This window comes from Primulina eburnea, chromosome 4, assembly GCF_022965805.1.
Source record: "Primulina eburnea isolate SZY01 chromosome 4, ASM2296580v1, whole genome shotgun sequence".
NCBI classification, from domain to species: Eukaryota; Viridiplantae; Streptophyta; class Magnoliopsida; order Lamiales; family Gesneriaceae; genus Primulina; species Primulina eburnea.
The window spans coordinates 40893980-40920810 of record NC_133104.1 but is presented as its reverse complement, the minus strand read 5'-3'; the positions used below and the strand labels follow the sequence as shown (position 1 = coordinate 40920810).

The 26831-nt window shown below is 32.9% G+C and overlaps 3 protein-coding genes and 1 long non-coding RNA gene across 4 annotated transcripts; 3 read left to right on the top strand and 1 right to left on the bottom strand.

The window, feature by feature from the left end:
- The first annotated feature begins 3942 nt into the window (after positions 1–3942).
- Positions 3943–5681, top strand: LOC140829883 (NAC domain-containing protein 21/22-like). The gene is made up of 3 exons (XM_073193166.1): positions 3943–4234; positions 4501–4781; positions 5116–5681. Exons 1-3 carry the CDS (start codon positions 4060–4062, stop codon positions 5620–5622), a joined length of 963 nt encoding a protein of 320 aa, XP_073049267.1. The 5' UTR covers positions 3943–4059; the 3' UTR covers positions 5623–5681.
- A 4070-nt stretch (positions 5682–9751) lies between these two features.
- On the top strand, positions 9752–12495 carry LOC140828972 (cold-responsive protein kinase 1-like). Its single transcript, XM_073191879.1, has 6 exons — positions 9752–9887; positions 10041–10156; positions 10249–10459; positions 10683–10920; positions 11041–11191; positions 11901–12495. Exons 1-6 carry the CDS (start codon positions 9818–9820, stop codon positions 12291–12293), a joined length of 1179 nt encoding a protein of 392 aa, XP_073047980.1. The 5' UTR covers positions 9752–9817; the 3' UTR covers positions 12294–12495.
- A 2325-nt stretch (positions 12496–14820) lies between these two features.
- LOC140828971 (uncharacterized) lies at positions 14821–15054 on the bottom strand. The gene is made up of 2 exons (XR_012117372.1): positions 14929–15054; positions 14821–14869 (listed from the first exon to the last, which is right to left on the bottom strand). It is a non-coding gene; the product is annotated as an uncharacterized lncRNA (long non-coding RNA).
- On the top strand, positions 14868–21804 carry LOC140828970 (uncharacterized). The gene is made up of 9 exons (XM_073191878.1): positions 14868–15742; positions 16376–16505; positions 16958–17445; positions 18909–18989; positions 19082–19180; positions 19568–19681; positions 19763–19846; positions 20584–20655; positions 21220–21804. Exons 1-9 carry the CDS (start codon positions 15425–15427, stop codon positions 21484–21486), a joined length of 1653 nt encoding a protein of 550 aa, XP_073047979.1. The 5' UTR covers positions 14868–15424; the 3' UTR covers positions 21487–21804.
- The last annotated feature ends 5027 nt before the right edge of the window (positions 21805–26831 follow it).

The window sequence follows — 26831 nt, the reverse complement described above, 5'->3', positions numbered from 1 at the left end:
ACGAACAAACTAACGTTAAAATTTAAAATTTTCAGAAAATGTGTCTACTGAAAATTAACGTGAAACGTAAAAAAAAAAAATATACATGGAATGTGACAGTATTTTACGGAGACGGTGTATCTGAGCGTTGCTGCATAAATCGCTCGCCTAGACGGATGCCCGAGTTATAAATTTAGGGTGAGTCTGATGTGAGACCGTCTTACGGATCCTAATCTGTGAGACGGGTCTATTCTACGCATATTCACACTAAAAAGTAATATTTTTAGCATAAAAAAATTATATTTTTTCATTAATGACTCAAATAAGAGATCCGTCTCACAAATACGATCTGTGAGACCGTCTCACACAATTTTTGCCACAAATTTATTTTTTTAAAAAAATTAAAAGCTCATCATCACCATCGTAATTTCTATCATCAGAATGTTTTAAAAAATGTGTATCATGTTAAACAAAAATAAACCGCCTAAGCGACGATGATCGTCCACCTACCGTGTAACGCTTTTTAAAACACTGAGTATATGACCGATTTTTAGGACATATGTAAGGCTATCTTTAGCACTCTCTAGTCAAATTTTGTGGCTGACAGGGACTTTATATTTTCGGCCATTTATCAACATTTCAATTCTCCAAAGTATATTGATTCCATTCGATTTATAGACTTTAGTGCAGGGTTATATAATTAATTTAATAAAAAGAAAAAATTGTAATTTTAGTTTGGTAAGTTTGCTCAATTAGAGTTAGCAAAAACTTGTGTGAGACGGTCTCAGTGGTCGTATTTTGTGAGACAGGTCTCTTATTTGGGTCATCCATGAAAAAATATTATTTTTTGTGCCAAGAGTATTACTTTTTATTGTGAATATTAGTGGGTTGACATTGTCTCACAGATAAAGATTCATAAGACCGTCTCACAAGATATCTACTCATTAGAGTTTCAGTCGTTTAATTTTTCAATGTTTGGTTTTATCCAACTAATTGAATTTTTTTGGTCATTTGTTTGTTTTAGTCATTTAATTTTTCAATGCTTAATTTCTATCCAATTAATTGGATTTTTTTGGTCATTTGTTCGTCCGAAACTACTACATTTATCAATTATTGCTTATTTGTCTCATACATAGACTCTAAGACGAGAATAAAGCCCATATTGTACATAATAAATCTATCTAAGGAAAAAAAAAGGGAAACAACATATATTTTCTTCTCATTTTTAAATATTGAGTGTCTTTTTGCATTATTTTCTCTATTATTTTTGTTTATATTTATTTTAATGTATGTAACATAGATTTATTCGCACTCCATGAACTATGTATGATAATACGATATCAAATAAAAAACATTCGCTAAATTTAATTGTTTCGGAAAAAATGACCAAAACAATAAAGTGAGTTCGAATTCATAAAAAATAATAAAAACGTGAGTGTTATTCAAAATGACCCAATTGGATGGCTAAGCAAAGTCACAATCCAATCCTTCAATAATTGCGATAGGAAATTATTGTTTACTCGGTTAATCTTACATGATTGCCTTTATTTAGGAAATGGCATCATTATTGGAGGTTTACTAGTTGGTCGATGTTTGGAATTTTTTTGTCGTTTTTGGATAATTGTTTCAATTATTTTCGGGAATTTTTGGTCTGGGTTGATTTATGATTTTATATATTTCATTCAAACAATATCTTTTCAGAGAAAAAAAAGACTATTTAAAACAAGATAAATATGAAAAGTTGCCATCGATGTAAAGGTTGATGGTTCCACAATTCCAAGTACATGGACAGGGGTTCATAATCACTACTTTGGGCATCTCAGCTTTAATCCAACTCGGACACCATCCATACGCATAAGATAAGTATTCCTAAAATCGTTTGAGGAAAATAACTTTGCATTAACTTTGTATATTTCGGATTTCGGGTTACTAATTAGTTTTAGTTTTGATTATGGTACATACTAACTTTGATATTTTTGGCTTTCAGTCATATTTCACTGAATTGTTGACGTGATATCAAAAAATACTAACGTAACTGAAGGGAATATAATTTCTATATTAAATTTATTTATCAACATCAGTTTTTCCTTATTGATATGATTTTGAATATTAAATTATGATTTTGTCTTTCTAGATAATATGATAATTAATGTGATTATTATGCTAAGATTTTTGTGACGTGGAATCTTTGTTTAAAAAAAATTTGTTTTTAACAAAACTCTTACTTTGCATATTGTGTGGTTTCTTTGTTGATAAACTCTTAGGCTATAAATAAGAGGATTCATCTCGTGCAAAGTGAGTGTTGATTTACATAGAAACACACACCATAAATTTAGAGAATAAAGTTGCTGCTGATCGAAAAATGCCGAATTGACGTGTTGTCATGATTGTTGGAGACATCTGCAAACAACTGTGAAGGAGTTGACTGAAGATTTGTTTTTTTTTTTTGGTTCCATTTTTTGCATCAAGTTTTGCTTCCTTATATACTGTTTTAATGTGGTTTTTTGTTTTAGGAAGCATCTGATTTTCTCAACGTATTGAGGAAATTAGTTTTTGATTAAAATCACTAGTGATAGTTTTTTTTGTATAAACTCGTTGGTTTTCTAGTGATTATTTTTGCCCCGAGTCACCGCGCAAGTATGTGCAAAATTTATTATGTTTCATCGTATTTATTAATGTTCATTTGTATTACAAACTTATATATTCTGCTGCATATTATCTGAAATGTTGTAACATTTCACATAACATTTAAATCCGATAAACACAAATTTACTGTCGCATACGATCTTACTTGTTTAACTATTAAACAAAATACACCCAAAACCTTACAGTAACATATGAATTTATGACTTACTGATATCACATCATCAATTGAACCAAAATTGAGAACTTAGTGGACCAAAAATTAAATATCATTTTTGCATAAATTATATTTCTTTATTTTCATCTTAGTATTGATTTATCTACCTTTTATATATCCAAATGACAAAATTAAACTCAATCTCTTACATTGATCAGTATTAATTTAAGGTCGTCAAATAATAAGTAACTGAAAATGTAATCACTCGAAATGTTTCTGGACGAACAAATTTCTAGCTATTTCGAAGCATAAAAAGCTTCTTTGGAGTGTTTTAGCTTTAGCATAAATGCCAAATTTTGTTTTCGTTTTCAGCAGTGTGTGTGTGTGTGTGTGTGAAAGTGGCTCAATTCTTATCCGAATTTCCACTTATTTTTCTTGCCTTTATTCTGTTGTGATTGCAATAAAAAGCCTAACCTAATCATAATCTCATCGCTACGTCAAGTTTCAAATGCATGGAGTCCCCCATAAGTACTACAGGATACAAATTTTAATACCAGTTTATTAATTTGGTTGATTTCTTACTTTGTATGAACAATATACAAAGAGTTGATTGCAAAGTTGGGCACAAAAATTTAAGTGGATCGGATCACAGGGGAAAAACCGATTTTGGGTTAGCTGTGAAAATATGGGGTGTCACGTGGTACGATACACGATAATTTTTGCATTATTTATAAGGAAACATAAAATATTATTACAACACGAATTTATAATAATTCTAATGTTTGAAAAGTGGTTTGATTTTACTTTTATATGTAAAATCACTAAAATATTTGACGAAATCTACATCATAATTTGAATATCGATGTTTTTTTTCAAAAGAAGCAACAAAAAAACTCACTTAACAAAATTTTTTAGTAATTAAATAACAAACTTTGAGATCGAATTTGTTTTATATATATATTCAGGAAAATTTATTATCTATAGTTGTTTTTTTTTTAAGGATAAATTGAGATCGAATTTGTTTTATATATATATTCAGGAAAATTTATTATCTATAGTTGTTTTTTTTTTAAAAAAAAAGAGTCGCTTGAATATGTTTTTTGACGAATATAAAGCAGCTAGCTTTTATGAAAAGATGCTAGGAATGAAGACTCTCTCCCAAACCACCTTTATTTGGTTCTCTATATATTGACGTATACTGTAACCCGGTCCATGGAGGAATCGGAATACATTGCCTTCATTCGTAGCTAGCTCCTATATCTGTCTAATTCGGCCGGAAAATGAACAGTTTGAGGGCGGTGGAGGCGGCATTGCCTCCTGGATTCAGATTCCAGCCAAGAGACGTCGAATTGATATGTGATTACCTCATGAAACGGGTGGCTGGATGCACACCTGACCACACTCCTTTCTTGATTCAACTTGACCTTAACACCTGCGAGCCTTGGGACATTCCCGGTAATATAATGGCTACTTATCATATTTCGTGATAGAGCCACGAATGCTCGTATAGTAACCTAGCACAACCAGCCGCCCCTATATCCAGTGAATGCATGTGCGAGTTCAAGGAACTATTCAGAATTGAGTAGTCATAATCTTGACCACTAGGGATTCTAGAATTTATTCACTGTATTCGTATTGACTATATATCATATCTTTAAATTTAAAATTAAAAGCTCCTTCTTTTATCTATGGAATTCTGAGTCCTTTGGTTTTTTTTTTAGAGGTTGCGTGCGTGGGAGGGAAGGCGTGGTATTTTTACAGCCAGCGGGACAAGAAATATGCTACCGGGCTTAGAACAAATAGGGCCACGCTGTCTGGATACTGGAAGGCCACAGGCAAAGACCGGCCCGTCACACATGAAGGAATTCTCGTTGGGATGAGAAAAACTCTTGTATTCTATCAGGGCCGGGCTCCCAAGGGGACCAAAACTGCTTGGGTCATGCATGAGTTTCGCCTGGAATGGAAATTTGGGCCCGGCCATATGGCAGTTTCTTGTGTCCAGGTACTATTCACCCTATCCAACAATTTTATAAACATTGTTAAATAAAAATGTGTGACAAATAATAATTAAAACGTGTTAATTACAAGTAATCAAAATTATACCCTTGGTTTTCATACTTGCGTGAAAAATCTCATGGACATAACGACGTTTAGAATGAAAAATAATATTTTTTTATAAGTCGAATCGAATATGAAATCGATATTATCAAATTGACTTAAGCATTGTAGAAGTTTTTATGTTTAAAGATATAGCAGTAATTAAAGAATTCAATTGCAAAACATAATTCTGTTGTAATAGATTAATAAGCCGTGTTTGTTTGCTCGGAAAATTTCAGGAATGCACGCGAGAGGATTGGGTTTTATGCAGAGTGTTCCAGAAGAACACGCCGCATCCACCCAAACAACACACAGAACCCGGATTCGAGACCAGCTCTTCTTCCCCACCAATCTCTCTTCCGCCATCAATGGAACCTTACAATAAAGCGGACCCATTTCAAGCCAATTACTACCACAAACACCACGAGCAAGTGCCCTGCTTCTCCTGCTTCAACATAAACCCTTGCCAATCCCTACTCCTAACCCATCCGGAACAGCAAATATTACCCACCAATGTCACGCCAAACTTTGCGGGATTGACCCATAATCTCGGAGGAATTTGTTATCATAAATCGGACCCTTCTTGCGATGAAAACGTTATTCAAGCTGGTTTAGGTCCTTTTACCAAAATGGAAAGCTTCGATAATGATTCTTGCGTTCAGGGTAGTTCCTGTTTTGGAGAGAGAAAATTCTCAGAGAGCTATCTCTCGCCCGTTTGGAACTGGATCCCATTTGGAATTAACTAGTGCATATTATTTTGTAATTGGCAGTTAAATTAGCAAAATAATATTAATCAAATATTAAATATATATATATATATATATATATATATTATCTGAAAACACTCAAATATATTTGAAGATATATTTTAAAAAATAAAATTTACCTTTTCAAATATCTCGTCATCATGCTTTCATCAAAGATTTTTTTAAAAATAAGCTAATGTATTTTTTACATGTTTCTTTTGATCCAAACGGACCATATTATTAAACTTGAATAAGCTATCTTGTAAGATGGTCTCACGAATCTTTATTTATAAGACGAGTCAATCTTACCGATATTCATAATAAATAGTAATACTCTTAGCATAAAAAGTAATTTTTTTTATGGATGACCCAAAAAAGATATCGTCTCACAAAATACTGACTCGTGAGACCGTATCACACAAATTTTTATCATTAAACTTTGAGCTAACAAAAACTAATGTTATTTAGGTTTCAGTCTGACTATCAAAAAGTATCTCCTAATGCATATATAAAATAAAATAATATTTTTCATCGAGTTATGTTAAAAACATGTATAACATATTTGATATATCGAAATCGTTTTTTTTAAAATAGAATTTAACTAAAATACAAACGGAGTTCAGTTAAGTTTGTAATATTCCATTCATGTTTGATTAGGAGACAAGTCAAAATTAATATCCAATCGAATAGTTGCTTCATTTTTTCAACTCCACTTGATGACTTGACATATTATCGAATAATATTAAATTATATTTTTGTTAATTTGAATTTCAAATAAATCGAGGATGTTTATAAATAATTCAAAATCATCAAGCATTGCCCTTCAACGACTTGGTTCATGTCAAAACTCGCAACCAATTCAATAAATTCTTGATCCTATTTCTACAATGTTTTCACCTTTTTGTTTGTGACATATGATAACCCTTTCATTTAATTTTTTACTCAAATTTTACGAGTTAGATAATCTATTATCATCAAAATATGAATAAATTAATATTACAATTCACAAGTTAATGTGGAGGACCGAGCGTTTGCCGCTTTACCAAAAGTTATAGCTGGTGGTAATGGTACAACTCAAATATTTTAAACCGCACAGTAGCTCAAGCATCACGGTTCGATTGCTCTACCAAACATGGATAATTATTGCACCCAACAATCTACATCTCAATAATTGTACTCCTTGCAATCAATGAGAATCGAACCCGTGATATTAGCTCTGATATCAATTGTAGGACCGACCACTTGTCGGTTTACCAAAAGCTATTACTGGTGGTAATGGTACAACTCAAATCTTTTAAACCACACAACAAGTCAAGCACCATGATCCGATTGCTCTACAATTTTATCATAATCACTTTTGTCTCACGGAGGCGAAGCTATTTTTGAAACTCCATATTTTGAAGAGGGTGCACGCCAATTGCATTAATTTATTCCACCACTAGAAAAATAGGTTTCAGGAATCATCATTCCTCTCAATTTTCTTGAGTAAGACTATGAAGTAATTTTAATAACACAAAAAAAATGTTAGACTAGTCTCAAAAATCAATTTTATGAGACATATTTTATGTTTGAGTCGCTCTTGAAAAAAATATTAATTACTTTTGTAAATATAAATAAAGTTGACCGTCTCACAAACACTTAATATTTTAATAATATGTGTATGGTGGTGTCTATATTTAACTTTTAAGGGTGTTCGCTTAATTCAAATGTGTGTGTGCATGACTAGGATAATCAATAATTCGATTAATAATTCCTTATTTTATGTTCGTTCTCTTCTAATGTTGTATTTGGTTGTATAATTAATAATTCGATTAAATCAAATGTTTGGTGGTGATTATTGTTTATTTCAAATCAATCAAATAATTAATTATTTATATAATATATAATATGATTAATATCAATCAGTGTAATTGTAATATTATATTTTTTTTATTTTAGATTTCAAAGGGGATGATATGAAATTAAAAGAACATGGCGGTGAGCTTTCCCCCAGCTGCCAGCTGAATAACTTGATCACGTTGACTTTTCTTGTCCTCAAATTCTAAATCGTGTTGTTGAAAGCGGACAGATTAGTTTACTCATTCCAATTTCAGATTTTTAATTGTCCTAACGAAATCTTCTTGAACTTCGACACTTGAAATCTTCAGATGTGAAATCTCCAGTTCATACATTTTCTTGGTGGTTTGAATATTCTCACATCCTTCGTCATCGGGATTGTAAGCCCTTTTTCCTCATAAGAATTGTAGTTATCATCAGATTTTATATATAGTCGGCGCCGCTACAAATTGCTCTATCTGTAGGCCGGAGTTACTGCTGCTTCTCTGGCTGTCTCAAGATTTTTTCTGTTCCGGTACCATCTCTCAACTGGGATTTTTCTCATTTTCTGCATCTCCTGGTTGTTTTCTGTGATTTTCCTTTGAATTGTTGCCGTTTAATCCCGGATTTTGTGTTTTCCATGTGTGATCGATGGCCTTGATGTGTTTGTGGAAAAAAACTATATACAAATTTTAAATCTTTTTTCTTTTAAGATGGCCGATTGCTAGATTCAACCCCATGTTTGTCTTGGTGAAAGTTTGAAAGGTACCTGTTACAGTATGTGGAAATGGAAATTGGGTGTAAAATATCTTGTATTGATGTCTTGTTTTTAGCCTTAAGTTTCCTTTTCAGCATGTTACAGCATGATCCTTTGTCATTCATAAACTCAAGTTGCCATTTTATTGTGACATTTAAAACTTTCGTGTTTATCAAATTGGATCTCAGTTTAGGCAGAAATTTTTTTGGTTCAGAGCTCTAATCATATATATCGGCACATTAATAATTAACTTAAGCTGATGATGCTTACAAACATTTATCACCTCATCAGGTGTCGTATTTATCTTCATATTGAACTCCTACAAATTTAGTAATTGAAAGGGTTCTTTCACATAAATTTACAGGAAATAAAATAAACTAAATCTTGTTTATCAGAATTCGGAGTTGTGCTCGGTGTTGTCAATACTCCACACAATACTGCAGCGGAAATTAATTATTAAGCACACAAATATAGGTTTAATATATAGACACTTGGGTTAAACTGTGCACACTTGTGCGATGCGTCGTTTGCACCAAAGCCGAAACTAGTGACAAGAACAAATCAAGATTCCTTGACAATTCAAGGAATTAAAGTGCATCAAACTAAACTGAAAATTAAACTAAACGCATAACAATAACGTAGTGCTTAAACTCAAAACCGAGACCACCCGTAGATCAACACTCAGCGTCAGTATCGTTCTCGGGCGTCGGCAGCATCAATAGGCAACACATGCACGAGGTGTACATAATCACTCAAGCTCCTTATGGAGATCTTCAACACTTAATTCCAGTAAAGCTCCTGTGGCCGTCCGTCAATATTCTCTCCTTCTCGCGCATTTTTTTTCAATCATTGTCCCACTTTTTATATAGTGTTTCTTTGACCTAGATCTTCATAGACACTTCTCACCTATAAACAAAGAAACTAGAGTTTAATAGGAATCAAACTCTAATATCAAAGCAAATACCTTTTATCTTATAGATCGGTTCCTAAATTAATTAAATAATTTCTAAGGAAAACAAATCTATCAATTTAGTCTAGAATTGCAAAATCAAAATAAAATCTTAATTGAAATTGGAATAAAATATTCCTTTCAGTAATATTTAGGATTCAATAATGCAATGATGGTCTCATAAGTATAATCTTGTCATTGGGAGTCAATTCTCTTCACCTTTTTCAGCTGAAAATGATATCCCTTCTTCTTTGGCAAAGGATTTTAATGTTCTCAACGTATTTGGGAGGATTATGTTCTAGTTTAGCAAGGATATATTGAATTCTTATCAAGAAAAGCAAATTATTTTCAGTTGATATTTGAAGTTGTAGGGGATTTTAAGAGAAAAAGGCGAAACTTGATTTGTATCCATTTCACATTATGCGGTGGAAATGCAGAATATATTTACTTTATATTACTATATCATTAATTGTCCCAGTTCACTATATATTGGATATTTTCCAGTTTCCTGGGATCTAACAATTTAATTTTTACAATTGTTTTTCGCAAGGGCCTATACGGATACAGTTCTATCAGTTGTGGTAATGATCCCATTTTTTATTTGTCAGGTTGTTGTTTTGTCAAGTTTGAAGTAATTTATTTGTACAGCAGGACGACTCGTGAATCCTACAGTCATGACCTGTCTTTCTTTTCTCTGTCGTAGAGGCTTGAATTCTTCATCAAGGCATCCTGAGTTTGGAGATGGTAAATAATGAAACTTCTTTGTATTAATTCAGGCTGTTTAGTATCCACTCTTTCATTTGAACTTTCGAGTGACCTCTTCCCTTGTAAGCCAGTCATTTCTATTTATATGTTTATCTATTTTCAGTTGTTGTAAAAAGATATCATTTTGTGCAGATCTCGCGGGTGTCCGCAATGTTAATCTTTATACGTACAAGGAATTAAGAATTGCTACAAATGATTTTAGTCCAGAGAATAAAATTGGAGAGGGAGGATTCGGCTCCGTTCATAAGGTTATTGAAGTATATGGTTAAATTTCTGATAGATAATAATTTTAGCGGTTTGGAGATGACTGTTATCTAATATGACTCTCTTGGATTAACAGGGAAGACTTAGGGATGGGCAAATGGCAGCAATAAAGGTTCTTTCTACTGAGTCGAGACAAGGAGTCAAAGAATTCTTAACAGAGATTCAAATGATTTCAGATATAGATCATGAAAATTTGGTAAAGCTTTATGGTTGCTGTGTTGAAGGCACACATCGAATTCTTGTGTATAACTACCTCGAGAATAACAGCCTAGCAAGAACACTTCTTGGTACTCCTCTTGCCATAGTTTGTTCTCGAGTTCAGTGTCGGTACTTGGTCAAATGGAGTCGAATTTTGTTTCTTAATCTGTGGTAAAGAGTGTCAACATTGACTCTTATCTTTGTTTTCTATGGCTGCTTTTTTGCGAATAATATAATCACTTGTTGAACTAGAGATTTTGATTTGATGAGGTGGACACTCTCATATACTACTGTCTTTAAAACTTGCTGCAGTCAGAGGTCACAGCAACATCTACTTTAGCTGGCGAACACGAGTTAAAATTTGCATCGGAGTTGCAAGAGGACTCGCATATCTTCACGAGGAAGTGAGACCACATATCATACACCGCGATATAAAAGCAAGCAACATTCTTCTGGACAAAGACTTGACGCCAAAAATTTCAGATTTCGGTCTTGCAAAGCTCATCCCTGCCAGCATGACTCATGTCAGTACACGTGTGGCAGGAACTCTGTAAGTTGTAAAATCTTCCTGGACTGTATCATCTGTGAATATTCTTCTGTTTGTTTTTCCTTTTCTCTTATAAATATTTCAAAAAAATTGTAATAGAGTGAACACGGTTTGTTGTTGCAGAGGTTATTTGGCACCAGAGTATGCTGTAAGAGGGCAGTTGACACGGAAGGCAGATCTTTACAGTTTTGGTGTTCTGATTATTGAAATTGTAAGCGGAAGATGCAACACTAATACACGATTACCTCGAGAAGAACAGTATATACTTGAAAGGGTATGAACTTCTCTTGTTGCTTAACTTTTGCTCTTCGTAAGCTCTTTTTAAATGTTTTCCGTGTTTATAATGCGGGAATAACCCGTATCTGCAAGAAGTAATAAATGCCGTCCTATCACCCTGAGTTGCAATTATTACATTACTAAGATCAGTTTAGGTTATATCATATATGTCCTACATTGGCTCCACAATAAACAGTGGAGTAATAAATTAATTTGCTGGATTTTCCAATTTTGTAGTTTACCCCTTTAGGCTTGGTCTCTTGGCTCATGACCTTGTATTGATACCGACACAACCTTGTATTTCTCATGTTTATATCTTGGAAGAGCTTAAGTGCATGCTCATAATACTGAAAAGTAAATGAAAATTGTCTATACTCGGCTCATAATACGTCGTACATGACTAATTATATTATGCCATGCGGTGGTCTAAAACTAGTTAAGTTTTGGCAATCTGAAGCTGGTATTATAAGACTCATAACAGGGTGGAGCCAAAGAGGCAGGATAGGGGAAGTCTGCTCATCCGAATATACGGAGAAATGAGAATCTAGTTAAAGACACATGTTTTACACCTCTTCCAGATATTAACGGGGATTGATGTATATTTGATGATTAATTTTTAATTGTCATGGCTCTGATTCTACTTGAACGTATAAACCTCGTTATATTTTCTCTCAGACACTTCCATGACCATCGAATTTTTGTTGCAGACATGGAAACTTTACGAGAGAAAGGAGCTCGTAGCACTAGTGGACACAGCACTTGATGGAGAATTTGATGCCGAACAAGCCTGCAGATTCTTGAAGATTGGTTTACTCTGCACTCAAGATTCGCCAAAGCTTCGGCCCTCCATGTCAAATGTTGTCCGAATGCTTACTGGTGAGAAAGATGTTGATGGACTCACTATAACACAGCCTGGCTTAATCTTTGATCTAATGGACCTGAAGGTAAGTGCTGAACCCAAATCGAAGCCCGGACATAATCAAGCTTCTTCGAGCTACAATTCGTCTAGTGTAGGTGATTCGGAGAATTCCACAATTGCGACCTTGGCACCATCTTCTCAGATGAACACCGTGTTTACGATGTCTGATGGCAGGAGCTGATGACGAGGAAAAGTTGAACTGAGATTGGCTTTCATGATTGTTTGGACGTAAAGAAAATGTGGTTTTGATTTGTGAAGCTTTTTGTGCTAGCTCACTTTTGCAAAGGTTCGGACACCTCCAAGTGAGTTCATCCCAAGTGTTAGATGGAAGGGGCATATTTGTAAAAATTCTACAGTAGGCAAGGCCCGGTTATATTTAAATATATACACGTGTCATGTATAATCGATTTTTTACTCCCACTCTTGTTAAAAAAAATTTAAGTAAAATTTAAAATCAAATTTGAATTTTTAATAAGTTTTTTTGTAAAATATTTTTTCATGAAATTAATTAATCATGCCAAACAGGGGTGTTACTTTTTTTCACACCTTCAAAAAAAGAAATTATCCCAATATTATAGGAAAATTTGACTTATTTGTTCCATTAGCCCAAACTTAATATATAACATGCAAAATGTGTTATTATTATTTTTAATTTGATTAATAATATTAAATAATTACGAAATTATTTTCATTAGAGTTTTTCGATTTAAAAGAGAAGTTTTATTAAGATTTTTTTCTATGTAAAATATGGAGTGGCTTGAGAAAGTTTTTAGTATGATAAGAAGAGTAATTATATGATTAAATATTTTGGTATCTTCTAAAATAGTTACTCTATGGGTCTCATATATGTAAGCAGCGATACTAAAGTTTTATATTAGGGCTTAGGAGAAAAAAACTTGTTACATCTAGGAATGACAATTGTAAAACCTGAAATGGAACATGTTTTAAGATTAGTTATGAAGTTTGAGGATTTTTTCGAATCCCGCGGTGGATCAGGGTGGTATGGGATGCCAACATCATCTTTATCCTCATACTCAATAATAATAATAATAATATTTCATATCGACGGTCAATTTATCAATGTTTGAATTGTTTAAGCAATATTTATATTTATAATTGGAGTTTTGTATCAATATTTTAATTAAAATTGAGGACCTTTTTGGCCAACTCCAATGGGAATTTAAAGTGGAGACTTGATCCAAATCGAATCGATGTTAGAGATTTCTTGGTTAGTTATAATCAAAATGAGGCAGACATATAATTCGAGGACGATGATGAAAATGACAAACACACATAATTACTATATTTGAAGCGGAGATGGAGAAGAAAATGAATATTTAATTCCTCTTGGGTCAAGTATAAGGATGTCTTAATCAGATAGAAATTTGTATGAAAATAAAGATATAATTTAGGGTGAGAATGAAGATGATAAATCCACTCCGTTCCATCCCGTCGTGTCCTATCGTCATCCCTCTTTATATGTGATTCATTCAAGAAATATAATTGTCTTAGATGTCGTATAGGCCAAACTATAATTTACTTTAAAAGACGTCTTTGTTTTTAAAAAAGTTAAATTAAGGCAATAATTACAATATTCTTGGTACCATTCTATCCATTTAAGAAAAACCAACAGGACTTTAGCAAAAGTCAATTTATTATTTTCCAATTCTCTATCCCTTTCGGTTAGATCTCACAATTTGTTGCTTAAAACTCAATGAAACGTAATAAGATCCAACGAGACTCGTAGTTATTTATCTGGACAAATATCATATATCATGATAAGATATGTCTTCTGTGAGACGGTCTCAATGTTTTATATTAATGAGACAATTCGACTTGGTCCATATCTAGAGCTAAGACTAATAATTTTCATGGAGTGAGTCTCATGTTAGACCGTCTCACGGATCTTAATCTGTGAGACGGGTCAACCATACTCATATCCACAATAAAAAGTAATACTCTTAGTATAAAAAGTAATACTTTTTCATGGATGATCCAAATAAGAGATTTGTTTCACGAATACCACCCGTGAGACCGTCTCACATAAGTTTTTGTTATTTCACGAGTCGAGTCAGATAAGAGACTCGTGTCACAAAATTGACGTATGGGATGCTTTAATAAGAATTGTTTTTATGATGTTTATTTATATGAGTCATATGTTCAACTATTGAAATTTATAAAATATTTATTTTAAAAAATATTAAGATGAATGAGGCAACCACCCTATCTACTCTCATTAGCTTTAGATGCTATTTGTGATATTACACTGAAAAGTAGAAATTTAGTAGCTCGGGCTTTACAAATTACCTAAATATTATAATAATTAATTAATAATTATGCAGAAATTAATATATACTTGGGAGACAAATTAAGAGCAAATGGATCTCATCCAAGATTTAACCTTAATTTAATATATAAAAAATACTTAACCTTAATTCCTTTGTAAATCTCTCAAATAAATTATTCATTTTCTCTCTCATCATCACTGCTTGTTTCACTCTCACAACGCCTTTTTCAAACTTTCTGATCTTCTTTCCCACAAGTATTCCATGAAAAGAAAAGAAAAGAAAAGAAATTAGTGAAGCCTAGGGTTACCACTTTTTCTCCCGTGAATTAAAGCTAAAAATTCCTCAACATTGATTTTACTTAAAATTTGTTTTTGCGTGTTGGGTTTTTAGCGGGCATAATTTGGTGGGTTTTTTTGTATGTTTGTTCCTTTTGTGTTTTCTCCGTGAGAAGATGGTTTACTGAAGGGAGCTTCTTTCATGGGTGGATTGTTGGAGTCAAAAAAGTGAAGATGGTTTACTGAAGGGAGCTTCTTTCATGGGTGGATTGTTGGAGTCAAAAAAGTGAAAAATGCTGTGAGTTTATTTATGGATTTTGCTTTTATGGAGACGTATGTGCGAAGCAATTCGGTGTTCTAGTTTTGTTTCTTGTTTATCTCCCAACTGTGGAGTTCACGAAATTTTAGCTTTAACTGTGTCGAGGAGGAATATTCTGGATATTATTGCTTTTTTGTATGATACTTGCAAGCTCAAACTGGGAAATCAACAGTTGGGATATCTTTTCTTGAGCACCAGAATCTTTGGAGATTGAGTTCGATTAAAGTCCTTCGTCACATTATCTCAATATGGGGTGCTTTGGTTGTGTGTCATGACGATGTCGGAGATAAAAACTATCAGAGAAGCTCAGCTTCAAGGCCATTATTAACAAATTTTACAGAACGTTGACGAAAATCTGATCTTTATTGTGTGAGATTCGGTTTTATGGTTTATTTTGTCCTTAATTAAAATTTCGTAGAGTTATTAGGTGATGGAGGATATTGGGTTGTTCAACCAAGGGTTAAAATGGTTGCAATCGAAGAATTTTTACTCCGTTCCAAAGACAAATTTTAGGTGTTTGAGGGACAAGATTGGAATTTTCATGGAGCGGCACTGGCCAATGGTTTGCTGTGGGTGTGCAAGATTTGGAAGAGGTCTGATGTTCATGTTGGTTTATTGGAAAAACTGCTCCATCACGGGCTTCCAGTCTTTCATTGAGCTGGGTTCGGCGGCTCTGCTCGTTATTATGTGGAGTTGCTTTCTAAGCTTGACATCAATGTCCTGCCTTTTGTATCTACTGCTTAGTATGGTACGTGTCCAGTCTAGATAAATCGTTCAGTACTTCACTGCTTTATGCCCTGTTGCTAGTTTCATACATATATATTCTTCCTAGGCGCATTTAGTTCAAAGTTAATTATGTATATATCCTGGCTCAAACTTCACGATTGAAATTTTTTTGCGCCAGATCTAGTGCCAGTTGTTTGTCTTGGATTTTCTTTAGGTAAACTGTCTTCAAATAATTGCATTTGCATCAATACAGTGGGGCATTATTCTGTTACCATTAATGATTTATTGGATTTATTTTGGTTGCTATCCCATTTTTCTTTAAATTCTTAAAATTCAAATGATGGGAGCAAACACCATGGAGACATTATACTTAGATTGAGCCAAATAAGACCATCAAAATGGTATGCACCTTTGAGATGTAGTCATAGTTATGTGGCATGCTTATTTTAAACACAACTCGATATTTTTGTATGTAATAGCTTATCTCCTGCTCTTGATTGCGTCTGTTGGTCAAACTTCAAAGAAGTGTAATATCATGCAATGGGGAACTTTATCCTATTTTTATAATCATGTCCAAAAGATGGCAGTTTTGAAACTTTCTTGCCTTCATAAAGGTATGCTAACGAGTCACTCATGATTTCTAATTTGTGTTCAGGGAATGGCCGGTGCTGCTGTTCAGTATTTGGGCTACACTCCTGGTCTTTTTATTGTTGGACTGATTGCTATTCTAGTTTTATGGATGTATGCTAACTTTTGGATCACGGGTACCTTGTTTATAATTGGTGGTATGTGCTTCTCCTTGTCTACGTTGAACTCAGTGCATAGTGCTGATTGATGTATATGCTTATCCCATTTCCCGTTTTAACTACCCTTTTTTGGGCTTATCCCAACTGTAGAACAAATCGTTTTTTGGGGGAAAATAAGCAAAATGCGTATAATATTTGAAATTCTTGATAATATTCAGAAGACCAAAACGTTTATTCGTTATTTCTTAATTGAGTTTGCTTCTGATTTTATGAACTACTTTTGAAATTTGTTTTCATATGAATTCCGTTGGATGTCAATTGGAGCAAATCTTGCCCATCAAGCATGTTCATTTATCATCATGTACATTTGAAGTTGGCTCCTAAGATTTTTCTTGGGCCGTTTTTTTTAATGCCCTAGCTAATTTTTTTAATGCCCTAGCTATTGCTCTTACTTGATGAATGTGTTGATTGAAACATGATCTGGAATGCAGGTTATCTTTTTTCCCTAAATCATGCAAGGTTGGTGGTTTTAATGGCGACATTATATGCTCTGTATTGTGTTAAGGTTCGAGTGGGATGGCTTGGGGTGTTACTTGCATTTAACCTCTCATTTCTATCGAATGAAGCGCTGAACTACTTGATCAAAAGGTGTGATAATTTGGGTGAAAACACTCATTTTGAAGAGTATAGAGTACCCGAATCATTTGCAAAAGATGATTTCTCCCCAGAGTGTGAATATCCTACTCCCAGTGAAGAAGAGAAGTTACAGTCATGTAAATCCGACTGCAAACCTACTAATTCTTCATCCTTTGTTGAAAAACCAAAAGAACCCGTTGTTAAGAAATTGGTGTGTAAAGATTCATCTTCAACACTTGAGATGAAGCGGATTTTAGGCTGTGGAGATCACTATGAAGCATTGGGTTTTCCACGTCAAAAGAAAGTTGATTTTATTCTCTTGAAGAAGGAATACCGAAAAAAGGTCGGCACTCCAATCTCCAACAATATATAACCCCTTATTTCGTACTCTGGTTGTTAAAATGTTTATTTATTTTATCTGATACTGGTGAGGTACTTTTCTCTCAACCTTGCTGCCTAATTGCTGAGAGATTTGACTATACAATATTTTGTTGATGCTGGTTACGATATAATTGACCACAAAAAAGCTGACTCTAATATTGGATTTTTTCTTTTTTTTTTGTTGTAACTGAAAAGAATGTTTTATGAAGGTAAGAAAAAAAAGATTCAAAGTGACGTGCAAAAACAGTTGTGTTCCATTTTTTTCCTTTTTTCTTCTCCTTTTTATGTAGCAAATTCCTAAAGAAATTGTGTGGTTTTCTTAATAAAAAGGAATGAAACAACCAGGGTTATCGGGGGCCAGAAGCCATGTGGTCGTTACTCTTAAATTCAAACCAGTCGTGCTGTGCATTTGAAGACTTAATTATTCTTATCAAACAACATATATCATGAAAATTTAAGTTTGCCAATTGCAAGTAAATAAAGTTAAATTTTTATGGAAAGAACCAAAGCTTGTTGTTATTGTGCTTTAGCAGCATGTCTTCGTGCAACGGTCTTAATCACAATTTGATTTTGTGAGTTCTCTCACTTGGGCTCCTACCTTTTGGGATGTTCTGACCATTTCCTCAATAAGGAAGTGATTGTCATGTCATTTCAAATATACGTTCTATTTATGAGGGAGTGTGTTATATATATTGATGGTTGAGAGCAAATGGATCATGAGAAAAAATTACCAAGAACAGGAATGTTGCGAGTTGTTATATTTCCGTCAGTCATTTGTGTTCATGGTATATCACCTTGCTTCCCATCTTTGTGAACTTTATACCGGTTGGACTTAGTCTTCAAACGGCTTATTCTTCGTTGGATGTATCCTTCAATGCCCAAGGCTTCATGTTGGAGATCAAAATTTTATACCATGTAGTAATGCTAGAAAGTAATGATTTTAGGTTTGAGTTTGTCCGTTTGTGTGAAATGAACCTTGGTAGTCTGATTCTCCTTAAAACAACACTGCATGAAAGGGTATTGGATATGATTTTATGGAAGTGCTAATTTCTCTTCGCTACCCCGTGATTAACTATTCTCCCTTCCCTCTTGGGTCTTTCTACTATTGAGCCCTTGCTATTACTTTGTTTCCCGTATGTTTGATAGGTATTACCTTTGGGCCTTTATCTTATTATACGCCTACAAGGCAATTTTTCAGTATGGTTCCAAGTGATGACGTCTGACTTGGAAAAGAACTTGTTTAGGACAAACCTTCTTGGACCCATAATCTTATTTTGCTCCATTAAATGTAATCCCATTTTCTTGTAGAAGCGAAGTTCGAGGTATAGGGTTAAGTGGTTGTTTGTTGATTAGTATCTTTCTTTGTCAAGATGTACATGGTCCGTGTATCTTGTTAGTTAGGCTTATTGTTTAATTACTTTTCAGGCCGTGCTAGTTCACCCAGACAAAAACATGGGAAGTCCACTGGCAAGTGAATCTTTCAAGAAGCTTCAATGTGCATACGAGGTCTTTTTTTCATGCTTTTTGGCTATTTTTTTAAAGATGCCTGAGATGAGTTTGTGTGTTTCCAATTGCTGCTCAAGTTGGCGTTATTATAGGTTCTTTCTGACGCTGTTAAGAAGAGGGACTATGATGAGCAACTCAAGAAGGAAGAATCTAAGAGTGTCCTGCAGAAATCACCCAGTACTTCTTATCAGGTGCAAATATATGGATGGGCTAACATAACCTAGTTTGTTTTGTGTTCGTATTTTGTTAATTTTCACTAGTAAAGGATAGGTAATTAGTATATAGATAAGAAAAGGTTGCAATAATGTAGCTGCGCAAGGTGTTACCCACATTATTTCTTTAGTGTTTTACACAACATTATTGTCGTTTTGTGCTTATAGTGATGCTGAAAATTTTCTGCGTGTGAGCATACATTTAATGTAGTATTGTGTTTAATCTCATTGGGGGATATCTTTGATTAATGCATAAAATCAATGTCTATCATGAGGCTGGAAATACACATGATAAATATGACTACCTGGAAATATGAAGTGGCTAGAAATGTAGAAGATTCACAATCTTCAACTACAATAATGCAGACAACTGCTGACTTTTGCTCCGAGGAGTCGAGGCGCATACAGTGCACAAAGTGTGGAAACTCGCACATCTGGATTTGTACAAATAAATCAAAGGCCAAAGCAAGATGGTGCCAGGTTTTGTTTCTCTGAGAAGAAAATAAAATTCGGCAGTTGCTTGGTATGGATAATAAGTGAAGATGGTTTTGTTGGGTACAGGATTGCTGTCAATACCATCAAGCCAAAGATGGTGATGGATGGGTAGAGAACAAAAGGTCACTGGTATTTGATCGGCCACAAAAGGTATATTCTCTAACAAGATTAGTTTGCTTCATTTCTTTGACGCATCTTCAGTTGAAATGATTGGGATGTGCTTTCCATGTCCTTTTTTATCACTATTTTATGCCATCATCATGCTTACCCATACAAGTGTGAAGTCATGTATATGATACTTACAAGTTACAATGACGAGTATCTGATGTTCTTGTGGTTTTGCTCTTTGCTTTTTAGGAATTTATTGCACTATCTGGTCTATAAGAGTTGTTTTTACTCGAGGATGAAAGTTTGTATATAATACTTACAAGTTACAATGATGAGTATATGATGTTCTTGTGGTTATGTTCTCTGTTTTTTAGGAATTTGTTGCGCTGGCTGGTCTATAGGAATCGTTTTTACTCGAGGATGTAGAGACTTTCTGTGAAGTTACTTACTGATCAGCATGCAACTGATTTTTATCTAATGTTACCTTAAATCACAACATAGACAAGTTGTGAATAAAAAAGCTTTTATGAAAGCTGTCTAAGCTAGTTTTTTATCGTGATTTTAACCTCTTATCTTAAATCTCTTTTGAAGTTGAAATTCCATTAGGTCATGAGTTCAACGTCCTTTACTCAGACCATGACCCTGGAACCCTTGTTATGCATTGTTTTCATGCCTTGCGATGTATTTGTTGACATGTTTACCTGTTATTGCGTCTGTGAGACATCTGAAATTTTGAAGTACCTTCTCTCTTTCACATGTATCATACTTATCTTATATAGGTGGAAATACCTCGAGCATTTGTATGCGCTGAAAGCAGGATCTTTGATGTGTCAGAGTGGGCTATATGTCAGGTAAGTTTGTTGCTTTTGCTCGGAAGAAAATTTTGAATGAGTTTGGGCTTTTTAGCAATCATTCTGGTGCATACGTCATATCTGTTATTTAGAAGTCAACATGTATCTTTGACATAAAGATTTGAAAGTAGGAGGATTCTGCAAATGTCCCATATTTTATGTCTGGCTCAATCTATGGAGTAATGTGTAGAATGGCGTATTTCTATAAATGAAGGGATGGTGTCAGATTGGTGCATCATTGCTCTAAGGCCTGTGTTTATTGAATTAGTACATCGACGATAATAATTAGGCTTCTATTAGACCACTTGCCGTAGCTTGAGCAATATAATCATATTATCACGCAGGCCTTGGTCCCAAATAAGTTTGATTATAGCCCGATTTTCTACTTTATTATTGTTCAAGGTCAACGTTTGGTCCTCACGATACTGAAGAAGTTGTCATATTTCTACTACTTATCTTGACATGCAACATCACTATCAGATTGACATGCAACATCACTATCAGATTAGAGCATTAACTGCTCTCTCTGGTCACCGGGAATGAATGCTGTTTTTTCGCTTTTAGGGTATGGCTTGCAGGCCAAACACTCATCGTCCCAGTTTCCATGTCAACATGGTTGGATTAGAGAAGTCAACTCAGAGGTCCAACTCGGGTAGGTATCCATGGGATTTGGATGCGGAGATGATGGATGAAGAGGACGAGTTTGAATTGTGGCTCCAACAAGCACTCGCATCCGGACTTTTTTGTGAAACTTCCAAGCGCAGGAAGAGCTGGAGCCCCTTTAAGTTACCTCAGAAAAAAGGAAAGAATCAATGGCGAAGATCATCTTAGAACACATTTTTTAAACTAAATTTATCGGTCATCAACTTTAGGCGTCCTCTGAAAACTGGCCAAGGAAAACAAAGACGAGAAGCCGTGGTTTGCAGTTTCCAGTAGAAATCTTACAAGCAAATGAGATGGAGGGAGTTGATGAAAGCTAGAAAAAACCACGACGACGTGCAAATTACTCGTTTCACACGGTTTGTGTAAATCATGTTAGATTCTTCTTGTAGTGTTTTCCCCTATTGCATATCAATTTAGCGTTTACATCGTTAAAACTTGAAAATGATGGAATTGAATGGAATATCAAAAGAATAAAATTTACATTTAACCATTCTCCCCACCTTTACGGAAGTACACAAGTGGAACATTCTTTTGTTCATACTTTCATATTTGGGCTCTTGTTGAAGATTTGATTTGATGAAATAATATGATTTCTTTCTTAAAAAAAGGTATATCCATTAATGCTACATGGGACTTCAAAAAATTGCATTGTGAAGTTTCACCTTTTAAATTCTTGTTCCAAGACGATGGTAAGGCATGTAATATTCTAATGGTAAAAGGGTGGGGACTTTGACGCGCGTCAAATCAAGAACTACACGTGAATCCAAGAAATCTCAGATTTTTTGTTCTTGCACTCTTCATAGTTGTGGTGCTGTCGGGAAAAAAGGGTAAAAGGTCGGAGGTATGGCGATATCAAGAAATGCTGTGGCAATAGCACATGCCGGTGAATCCCCAATTTCTCCTTCTTGGATTGGTCACTGGCCTACGAACTACTCAGATACATACATAATCCGGGTTTTCATTTAAAATTCAAGAGACTAAAATAAAGACAATATCTTAATGATAAAAAAATAATTAAAGATTATGCTACAGTTTGAAATGAGATCAAATCATAATTATAAAAATTAAAGAGAGACTAAACCACGATTTTAAATAATGAAAAAAAGCAAAAAAAACTATGCTAACGAATTTTCTATCTCACCAATGAGATGACACTCACCTGATGTTATTGTAGACGTGCATCATTAAAAAATAGGATCGAAGTTACATAATTTAATTTTAAATTTTAAAATGTGTAATTTCTAATGTACTTTAAAAAAAAAAACAATTGAAAAAGAGAAGCCAAATAAATCTTACATATTCATATATGTTTTTCCCCTCAGAGTCGAGACCCAAAGACAAAAATAATTTAAATATAAAGATGTAAAATAATTACGAGGAATCCAAAGTAGTTTTGATGTTTGCATTAACTATCTGGAAAAAGTTTGACTAAATGTTGACCGATATATAAGTCTCAAAGATGGCGATGGAAAAGATTCTGAATCCGAGGGCGTGCTTTTCCTAGATGTATATATGGCGTTGAAAATAAGATGTGCAGGCCAGGTATAAAATAACAGCTCTTGTGAAAAGAATATATACATTGCAAACACTCTCGTATGAGACGATCTCATGAGACGTATTTTTTGAGACCGATATCTTATTTGAGTCATCTATGAAAAATATTATTTTTTGTGCTAAGAGTATTACTTTTTAGTGTGAATATCGATAGGATTGACTAAGCTCACAGATAAAGATTCGTGATACCGTATCACAAGAGATCTACTCTATATACATTATGTCTTAAAAAAAACGACTATACACCTGCAATATATAATATTTACTAGCCATCGAGAACACGTGATGCATGTTTTACGTAATTTTTGTGTTTGGAAAAACGATTTTTGAAACTTACGGTGATTTTATAGCTAGATTAGTGGAAGAAGATTGCTTTCCCGTTCTTTAATATTGTACTTGAGTAGATGAATTTGAAATATATGGATTTTTTGAGTATATTTTTGTTGTTACAGTGAAATAATAGATCAAATCTAAAATTCATGTCTTACTTATTTAAATATTAATTATACAAAGTAGAATGAATTTTAAATTATATCACGATTGAATGAACTTGAAATAAATCATAACTAACATGGAATACTACATAAAAACGTAACTCCTGAATTTGAAGTTTTTAATATCACTTTTCTAAGTAGCACAAATACATTTGAAATTCATCGATCCAACTACAATATTAGGTTGTTAGTTTTTCTCATATTTTTTGTTAATATTGACGGATAAAGTCGATTACGAGTCAAGTTTATTAAGGCGAGTGTAATAATGGTGCTCTTATTTTTCAAATATTGCAAAAATTATGTGAATTTTTGAAAAAATTAACGTATGACATATTGTAAACATTGGAGCTATACATATATGCATGACGTTTTTAGAGTTTGTGATTTGATAGCTTTGATAGTAACTAAATTACATTAAAAATGCATCTCATCTATTAAAGATAAAAACTTGTGTGAAACGATATCAAGATTCGTATTTTGTGATACATATATCTTATTAAGTGAGTCTTATGTGAGACGGGTCAACCCCACCCATATTTACAATAAAAAGTAATACTCTTAGCATAAAAAATAATACTTTTTCATGGATGACCCAAATAAGAGATCCGTCTCACAAATACGACACGTGAGACCGTCTCACACAAGTTTTTGTCTATCTTATTTGGGTCATCCATGAAAAAATATAATTTTTTATGTTAAGAGTATTATTTTTTATTGTGAATATCGGTATGGTTGACCTGTCTCACAGATAAAGATTCGTGAGACCGTCTCACAAGAGACCTAATCTCCATTAAAATGGTTCGATAATAAATTAATTTGTTGTCCAAAAAATTCAATTTTTCCTCGTGATTATAATTAATAATTAGTTAATTACCCTTCCATAGGTTATTAATTATATCAACTAAATTAAAATCTAATATATTTTCTTCAAAAATATAAATAAATTAATAATTTCAAATTTTACGAAAAGGTTCTTTGTTCAGATTGTGGGGGACCTGAAAAGGGAAGGGTTTGGAGTGTAAGGTTTGCTTGGCGTACAGAGTTGGTATCCCCACGTGGGTGTTGCCAGTCTATTTATTAATTAATTATAAATAATATATATAACAATATTAGAAATTAGCGATAACTCGGACTAAATTTGATGGATCAGATTACCAATTTATATATATAAACTGTGTCCAAATTAATGCATGACGAATCTGAAAATTGCGGCAAATATTCTCACTTTAATCCCCAGTGGCTACATATTTATTCGCCGCCGACTCTTTGTTTGCTCACATTAGTTAGTTGTAATTAAAAACCCTGGTCCACATTTTACAAGGGATGGGCCAAATATTAATTATGGGGTTTTAAAGATTATATATCATGGAAAGAACATTCAAGAGATAAAATATTTGAAATTTATGTATTTCGATTATAATTTAAGTGTTAATGATGAATAATATATCAATTTTTAAATAAATATATTATTTATTTATATATTTATAATGGATTTCAAATGACACCATTATTGAGTGAATTTGAAATTTATCTTAATTAACATGAAACACTATGTAATCACGCAGAATATATATTTGAATTTCATGATTTTAGTTCTCTAAAATAATAATAAAAAATACATTTGAAATTCATCAATTTAAATATAACATAAGCTTCATACAAATTTTGAGTCTGAATTCTCTCAATCTAAGTATTAATTACTCAATTCATTTCTTTGATTGTCTTTACAAATCTTTAGTTGTTTTTGAAATATATTACATAAAAACATGTAGGTCGTCGAGACTACTTACGTACATTTTTAGGTTGTAATTAAGAAAATCACCCATTAGTATATTTAACCTCTAACACATCGTTTGGTACGTAAAATAAGACGATGATATATATATATATATATTTATATTCTTTTAGAGCAACTCCAATCCTTGCTCCACAATGGAGTTGCTCCATTGTGGAGCAAGGATTTTCACTCCAATCCAGCACCAAAAATGGTGCTGGACTAGAGTTGCTCTAAAAGCAACTCTACATGTGGCGCAGCACACATCTATTTTATTTTTTTTTAATTTTTTTTGTTTTTTAATAATTATAAATATTTAATATTCTATTATATATTAATTATATAATTAATATTTTTATTTTTAAATTTTTAAAATAATTTATTCTTGAAACATAAATAATAATTTAAATTTTTTTAAAAATTAAATAGATTGTATAATTCTATTTTTTTTAATCGATTTTTTAATAAATAATGAAATAATATAATTACATTTATTATGTATAATTGTGTAATGAAATTATAAATAGTTATTATTGAATTAAAATTAATATTATAAGAATATTTTGAGAATATTCTTTTTTAGTGTAGAATGTAGTGTAGATAGGTTGGAGATGAATTTAGTGTTACACTATTATAGTGCAGTGGGTTGGAGATGGTCTTAAGCCTCTCCGACAAGGATGAAGATCAAATGCTTGAAATGTTTGGTGGAAGATGAAAAGTCTAACATTTAAGGATTTGTAATAAACACTATTACAGAATATAATTCGAAAAATTGTTTCCCGAATTAATGCCATAGTTTACACAAATTGACTAAGCTTGACAAGTTTAATATAATAAACGATTTTAACTCGTTTTATATTTGTTTTCCTAGATAAACCACATCCTAATTAATTCTATATCTTTGCTCCTTATATCCTAATAAGAATAAAAAATTTTACATACTTAACATAAAAAATTTACTTTAAAACACAAAATCTATTGTTTGTTGCGTATCGTCTGATTCACTTATTTAAAATATATTCTTAAATAATATTTTTTTTAAAGTTCCCAAAACAAGTCCAAATTACCCTATCCCTTGTTTGTTTTGGTTTTTTCCCCAAAACAAGTATCATTTATTTTCATTTTATTTCCTTAAAACACAATTAATATCTCCCTTATATAAATATACCAATAACTCATAGGAAAAAATTTGTGTGAGACGGTCTCACAGATCGTATTTTGTGAGACAAATATTTTATTGGGTCATCCATGAAAAATATTATTTTGTATGCTAAGCGTATTACTTTTTATTGTGAATATCGGTAAGTTTGACCCATCTCACAGATAAAGATTCGTGAGATTGTCTCACAAGAGACATACTCTAGATCAAAACATACTTTCAAATTTCAATTTTTTATTTGTTTTTTTTAAAAAATTACGATATCATGTTACTATTTTCCAACTCAAAAATCATTAATTTTATCTCCCCGAAACAAAATCATAAATGTAATTTACATTTTGACAGTATTTCTCCAAAATTTTATCCAAAACTGTCAAAATAGAAAAGAAAGAAGGCCCTGTTTCTTTGTGTTATTTCTTATCCACACATAATTTTAGGAGGTATATTGAAATTTTTGTATTGTATAATTGTTTTTTTTGCAATTTTGATATCTTATATTTTCAATTTTCACTTTTAATAATTTGTTTTTATC

What these genes read in the sequence shown, in the direction of transcription:
- LOC140829883 (XM_073193166.1), top strand. Translation starts at nt 4,060, where the DNA reads ATGAACAGTTTGAGGGCGGTGGAGGCGGCATTGCCTCCTGGATTCAGA. An exon ending in CGAGCCTTGGGACATTCCCG is followed by an intron (nt 4,235 to 4,500) that starts GTAATATAATGG and finishes TTTTTTTTTTAG; the next exon opens with AGGTTGCGTGCGTGGGAGGG. An exon ending in TGGCAGTTTCTTGTGTCCAG is followed by an intron (nt 4,782 to 5,115) that starts GTACTATTCACC and finishes GGAAAATTTCAG; the next exon opens with GAATGCACGCGAGAGGATTG.
- LOC140828972 (XM_073191879.1), top strand. Translation starts at nt 9,818, where the DNA reads ATGACCTGTCTTTCTTTTCTCTGTCGTAGAGGCTTGAATTCTTCATCA. An exon ending in GCATCCTGAGTTTGGAGATG is followed by an intron (nt 9,888 to 10,040) that starts GTAAATAATGAA and finishes CATTTTGTGCAG; the next exon opens with ATCTCGCGGGTGTCCGCAAT. An exon ending in ACACGTGTGGCAGGAACTCT is followed by an intron (nt 10,921 to 11,040) that starts GTAAGTTGTAAA and finishes TTGTTGTTGCAG; the next exon opens with AGGTTATTTGGCACCAGAGT.
- LOC140828970 (XM_073191878.1), top strand. Translation starts at nt 15,425, where the DNA reads ATGGAGGATATTGGGTTGTTCAACCAAGGGTTAAAATGGTTGCAATCG. An exon ending in TACCTTGTTTATAATTGGTG is followed by an intron (nt 16,506 to 16,957) that starts GTATGTGCTTCT and finishes TCTGGAATGCAG; the next exon opens with GTTATCTTTTTTCCCTAAAT. An exon ending in CCAAAGCAAGATGGTGCCAG is followed by an intron (nt 19,682 to 19,762) that starts GTTTTGTTTCTC and finishes TGTTGGGTACAG; the next exon opens with GATTGCTGTCAATACCATCA.